The sequence below is a fragment of the Mastomys coucha genome, unplaced genomic scaffold (genome assembly GCF_008632895.1).
Source record: "Mastomys coucha isolate ucsf_1 unplaced genomic scaffold, UCSF_Mcou_1 pScaffold15, whole genome shotgun sequence".
Taxonomy (NCBI): domain Eukaryota; kingdom Metazoa; phylum Chordata; class Mammalia; order Rodentia; family Muridae; genus Mastomys; species Mastomys coucha.
The window spans coordinates 48,864,870-48,871,288 of record NW_022196897.1 but is presented as its reverse complement, the minus strand read 5'-3'; the positions used below and the strand labels follow the sequence as shown (position 1 = coordinate 48,871,288).

Genomic DNA, 6,419 nt, shown 5'->3' with positions numbered 1-6,419 from the left:
GGAAACAAGAATGTGATTCAATTATATTTAATTGAAATAAGTTTTTAAATGTTAACAAATTCAGATAAGTTAAAACCATGTAACTGTTCTCATCATAATGCAATAAAAGTTTTTTTTTTTTAAAAAAAGAAAGAACAAGTAGGACATTTGTTTTTACATTTTCTTGTTATCAAGTAATGTTGTCAAGTAATGAAAATTTTCTTTTTAAACCTTTGTTGTTAACATGATTTTTAATGAAATTCTGAGGCTTCTAGCAAAATTCCTATTAATAATTGGTCAATTTCTTCATTTGCTTGTGCCAATGGACCAAACAATGCTATATGAGATCAAGTATGAGTGATATATAATGGATAATTGTCGTTGTGAATTCTCTTGAACTTGCATAAATAATGATGTTAATTCTGAATTATCAGAAATAAGTTCAGCAGTTTCTATATGTAACACAACTCTCTCTGAACATTGTGAGTCAGTGATTATACTAATAGGTTCAGAAAAATATAAAACTATAAGCATTGCATATAGCTCTGAATTTTTAATGGAAGTATATGGGCTTTGGATTACTTTAGTAATATTTCCTGACTTATAACCTGCCATTCCTGATTTATTTGCATCAGTATAAAATACACTAACTTCATAAACTGGTGTCCCTTTTACTATATGGAGAAAATACAATTAATTCTTTTCATGAACTGAAGCCACTTATTTTGGTGGATATTTGTTGTTAATTTCTCCCAAATAATTGTTATAAGCTCTTGGTCATTCTTCATTAATTACCCATAATAAGATAATTTCAGCACTAGTATAAGATACTAGATTGGGTCTGTTCATGATAATTGACAAAGTCTTCTTGCCTTCCTTTTACAATTAGATCAGAAACCTTTCCAACATAAGGTTTTAGTTTTTTTACTCTCTATATATTTTAAGAAATACCCATTCTAAAATATCATATTCTTTCTGCATAGTCCAGTAGGAAAATGAGTAGAAGGAAAGATAACTAGAACAGTCAAGTTTGGGATCTAGGCAGTCCACATGTGCCCCGCAATTTTTTGCTCTGAGTCTTTCTAACTTTCTAACTTTTTCTCTGCCTCAGCTGTTAATTGTCTAGGATTGTTTAAGTTCAAATCACCTTGTAAAGTTTGAAAAAAATTACTCAACTCTTGAATAGGTCTTAACCAGTTAATGTCTCCCAATAGTTTTTAAGAGTCATTAAGAGTTTGTAACTGATCTCTTCAGATCTCTATCTTTTGTGGTTGGATCTTCTGTTGACTCAATTTAAATACTAGATAGTTGATAGAATCTAGTTTCTGTATTTCTTTTTCAGGAGCAGTCTATAAACCCCCAACTAGGTAAGATCATTTTAGAGCATGGGTCTTTTAAACTCAGGGTCATTGGTTGATGCTCAGATGTAAAAGTAACTTCTATTCACCTAATGTAATTGTTGTCTCAGAGGCTTACTGCTGAATAAGCTCACACTGTCCAGTTCTTTCTCAATTCTGTTAGGTTCAACTCAGCTGTTGAAAAAACCTGATTCCTCTCAACTTCTCAATGAATTACTCTTCTTGGCTTCAACCTAACTCTGTCAATCTGTTCTAATCATCTGGCTCCTTCTCATTCTCTGGCCAGTCTGTCTTCACCTGTGTCTAGCTTGTTCTCTCTGTAGACTGTCTCTTCAAAACTGACCCTGTAAAAAAATGCCTCTAAACTCCATGAACTGAACTGCCAATAACTCCACCCCAGAGCACTCACTGACACTCAACTCACTGACTCAATTGAGCTAACTGACTAGAACTCAGAGTTCTGCATTTCGCTGTCTCCTAAGTGTTGATATAAAAGCATGTACCACCATGCCTAGACCTAAGCTTTACCTAAAGCTTGCTTTATACAAGGCTGGCCTTGAACTCAGAAATCTGCTTGCCTCTGTCTCCTGGGATAACAGGAGTGTCTGTTCTAGCTACACACCCAGAAGATCTTTGGATGTAGTCCCTTGCCAGAGTAGCAATGTTGCTGGATTAAAATCCTCTACGTTAGGGTTCTATACAACCCCGCAAATAGCCCTTAGTTTTAGCTGTTCTTCCCTGTGCTGTGCCCATTTGATTCTTCCATTCCAGCCCTATCTATCCATAATTATCTATTCTATTTACCCTTCCTAAAATGCACTTCAACAAGGAAAGATACTTCCAGCTCCATTCTCTGCTCCTCCTCCTGCAGGGGCTCCCACCTTCCCCCAGTCTCCTGGGTCCTCCTCCTGCATGATAACTGCACCCCACATGGGAGGCCATATGCCCATGATGCCTGGGCCTTCAATGATGAGAACTTCTGCCTGCCCTATGATGGTGCCCACTTGGCCTAGCATGACTCAACCAGACAGATAAGAACAGAAGGGCTCTTTATCATTTTGTATTTCTTGTTCTGTTTCACCAGGGATATTGGTGCTGATCCTGGGCATTTATTAGCTGCACAGAAGGACATTTCCCTTCTTAACAGAGAGAACAGTTTTGGAAGGAGATGTGATACAAAAAAGTGTGGCTTTCATTTATATTGTGAAATGTGAAAATAAAATTTTCAGATGTTTTAGTTTTTTAAAAAAATGCTAAGAATTTGCCTCAGAAACATTTCCATTGTGTCCCATAGGTTTGCAAATGCTGTGTTTTCATTTTTGCTCAATTCTAAAAATTTTACATGTCTTTCTTAATTTCTGTCTTGACCTATTTTTTATCCAGTAGTGTGCTGTTCATTTTCAAGTGGGAAAGAATCTTTAAAAAAACAATAATGACTATTAAAATCTATCAAAGTGTGTAGTTTGCTTCTCTGTTGGTGTGATGAAACAGCATAACAAAAACCAGCTAGGGACAGACATATTTGCTTGCCTTACAGGTTATAGTCAATCACTGGAGGAAAGTTGAGGTAGGAACCTAGAGGCAGAAACTTAAGATGAGAACATAAAAGAATACTGTTTACTGGCTTGCTACCACACTCAGAGGTTTGACTAACTTTCTTATACAACACATGCTCACCTGCCCAAGAATGGTACTGGTCCAGGGGCTGGGCCTTTGTACATCCATCTGTAATTAGAAGAAAGAAGAAGAAGAAGGTGGAGGAGGAGGAGGAGGAGGAGGAGGAGGAGGAGGGGGGGGAGAAGAAGAAGAAGAAGAAGAAGAAGAAGAAGAAGAAGAAGAAGAAGAAGAAGAAGAAGAAGAAGAAGAAGAAGAAGAAGAAGAAGAAGAAGAAGAGGAAGAAGCCTTCCATATATGTCCACAGGCCAATCTAATAGAGGTAATTTTCAAGTTGACAACCAAGATTATCCATATACAGGGTTAAAAGCACTTCTCAAGCGAGCCTGATGACCTGAATTCAATGATCAGAACCCATGTAAACATAGAGAAAACCAATACCACAAAAGTTGTCCTCACATTTCCACATACATGCCATGGCATGCTCATACCCACATATATTATACACACACCGTACACAAACAATAATGATAAATAAAATTTTAATTGTTTTGGAAACTTTGAGGGGATACATGGTTTACATTGAGGAATTCGTATATGGTTCTGTAAGCTTTTTTCATTTTCTAATTAGAGTATTATATAAAGACAACTTCTAAGACATTAGGTTAAATTAAAAGAGACTCCAAAGATAGTACATGTCTAAACTCTTCACTTTCACTAGGCTAAGCAGAAAGATTTAAAGTTTAAGATCAGCCTGGGCTACATAAGAATATCATGTTTCAAAAAAAGCAAAGAGGAGGGTGGGACAATAGTATGGGTCAGTAATTCAGCACATGTCTACCAAATATGAGTCCCTGAATTCAAACTCTAATACTGAGAGAGACAGGGAGAGGTCCCAAAATTGTAAAAGACTATTGTATTTCCTCTCCTTCCTATCCCATAGTTAAGTTCTGTCAGGAAATCCATTATATTTGTTTTATATGTAAGTCAAAAAATATGGCTTACATTTATTTCTGTAACTGCCTTGCTCTATTTTGTCACATTCTCTCATACATCTCTTGTACTAATCTCTCTGTTGTATATGAAACTAGCAGGAGGCTATATTTAAATTGCTTTCCAATCACAGTGCCTCAAGAGACTTAAAAACATATTAACCTCATACAAGGTAACATGATTTCATTTTACAGAAAAATAAAACATAATTACTACCCCAAAACCTTCCCTAAAGTTCAAAAATAAATGTATAAACATAAACCAAGGTAAATTTTAACCTTAATGAATAAACTCTTGATTTTAAAGTAAACATTTCAAAATCTTACTATAATTAAACTTTCTGTTTGCCATAATACCAAAGCAAAACAAAAGGGTTGACTGGGGACACTGGAATCACGGAGCTGGCTTTTTCTTTAGTATCATAGGTATAAACATATGTTACTTATTTAATTTAAAGTGCTTGTTCATATTTAAAAAAAATAGACTCCTGCTTGAAAGAAAGCACTTTGAACAGTACTCTTAACAATATCTTCATTATACTGTTACATACTCTTCTTGTAAGCTAAAATCAACAGCAGAAATGCCTTGCTTACTTCAATAAGAGTGAAGACAATTTTAAAATTTATGTAGTAAAAACAATATGTGTGAGCCACCTGTTTGCTTTTTAACTAAATGGATTGGTATGGAATGACAGCTGCTGCAAAACCAACAACACTTCAAATACTATATCTTACTTTGCCAAGAAGACTTAAGTTTTGGTACCATTTGCTTTATTACCATGGGGGACATTAATAAAGAATCCTACAGAAACAAACTGCAATGAATATTTCTAGCCACTAAGTGTCACTGTTCATTTAAAATTTTTTAAACTGTACTGCAGGGCATGGTGACTCAGTAGAATCTTTTGAATGGGGTCAATCTGGGAAGAAAAAGAAAGATTCAATTACATAACACAAACTCACAGTAAAGCACAGACTCCAGCATTAGTATATACTGCATAGAGGAATTCCTAGAGATAGAGGTGTTGCTCTCACTGCAATACCAACTGATCAAATCAGACATTTGTGAGCTTAAATAAGGTTTGAGCTACACTAAGCCTCATAATCTGTTTTTACCAATATAAATGCCAAAATTGAATTGCCACTATAAAGTCTGCCAAGTTTCTTTGTATTGTATGTCAGTATGCTGTTTTCCTTGATGGTGCCATCAATAAACATGTCGGGGATCAACTGCTTACAATCAGTTATGCTACATTCATTGTTTCAAGCTGAGAAGAAACTGTACAGAATGCCAATGCCACAGAGGTTCAAACTAAGCATTTGAAATGAAAAGTAAGGCATACTTCCTATACCCTGTACCTAAACTCTTAAGATACTATGGCATTTTCCTCAATGTTCACAAGCCACAGACTTCATTTCCTAGACACAATTAAATTTTAAGACAAAATCATGACATTCTGTAGGCATTTTTTTTTTCTCCCTACTATAGGAACATGAAATTTCCTTAAACCTAAAAGTAGAGAGCATCACATGCAGATAGGCTGAGGTGCACAAATGAGCTAAAGCAATGTGTTTTTTAGACAACCAAAAGAACTGGGGGAGGGGGGAGTCTACATAAGTGTACTGACTACAGGAACTTAAGACAGAAATGAAAAACATAAGGTAAATAAATATTAACATACAAAATAAAAGATAAACCACTAAAATTATACAACATGAGGATGACACTTTAAAATAGCATATTCAGAGTGACTGACAGGAGCTGGGTAGTCATGTCTGGTTGCAGCCATTTTGAAGCCACTGCAGGCGTGTCAATCTGTGTCTGTGTCTACCCGGGTCCGTCTGCCAGTCTTGAGACTGTGTGGTCGGCCCCTCCCACCCCTCCCGCCCCTCCCGCCCCCGCCACCGCTGCCATGCCGCCGGGGAAGCTGCTGAGGAACGTGGATGAGCTCTTCCCGCGCTGCCTCAGCCTAAGGTGCATCCTAGATGGGACCCCTGACCCAGTGACCTCTGACCCGGTCGGCTGTGACCCCGGGATACCCCACCCTGCAAGCCTCGACCCCAGGACTCTCAACCCCTCCAACCATGATCCCGTTGATCTCAACTCCGCCAGATGTAACACCACGACACCACACCACTGTGAGACCCCTGACCCTGCGACTTCTGACCCCAACCACAACCGATCAATTCCAGACTGGCAGGGGATGACAGGACCTGGAGTGGATGCAGTGAGTTATGAAGACGTGCATGTGAACTTCACTGAGGAAGAGTGGAATTTGCCGGATCCTTCCCAAAAGAGTCTTTACAAAGATGTGATGCTGGAGACCTTCCGGAACCTCACAGTTATAGGCTATCGTTGGGAAGACCATCATATTGGAGAATATTGTCAAAGTTCCAGAAGATATGAAAGGCATGTAAGAAGTCATACTGGAGAGAAATGATATGAATGTAGTCAATGTGGTAAATCCTTTTCATT

The 6,419-nt window shown here is 37.5% G+C and overlaps 2 protein-coding genes across 17 annotated transcripts in view; one reads left to right on the top strand and one right to left on the bottom strand.

The window, feature by feature from the left end:
• Slc4a10 (solute carrier family 4 member 10) overlaps nucleotides 1–6,419 on the bottom strand; it is a 432,277-nt gene that overhangs the window by 372,288 nt on the left and 53,570 nt on the right. Inside the window, exon 1 of one of the 16 annotated variants that reach the window (XM_031370404.1) lies at nucleotides 3,015–3,038. The exons of the other annotated variants lie outside the window; for them this stretch is intronic. The gene's annotated coding sequence lies outside the window, so the exon portion shown is untranslated. Of the gene's footprint in view, nucleotides 1–3,014; nucleotides 3,039–6,419 lie in introns of those variants that run through there. 16 annotated transcript variants of the gene reach the window in all.
• Nucleotides 5,924–6,384, top strand: LOC116091653 (zinc finger protein 431-like). The gene has a single exon (XM_031373201.1). It carries the CDS (start codon nucleotides 6,148–6,150, stop codon nucleotides 6,382–6,384), a length of 237 nt encoding a protein of 78 aa, XP_031229061.1. The 5' UTR covers nucleotides 5,924–6,147.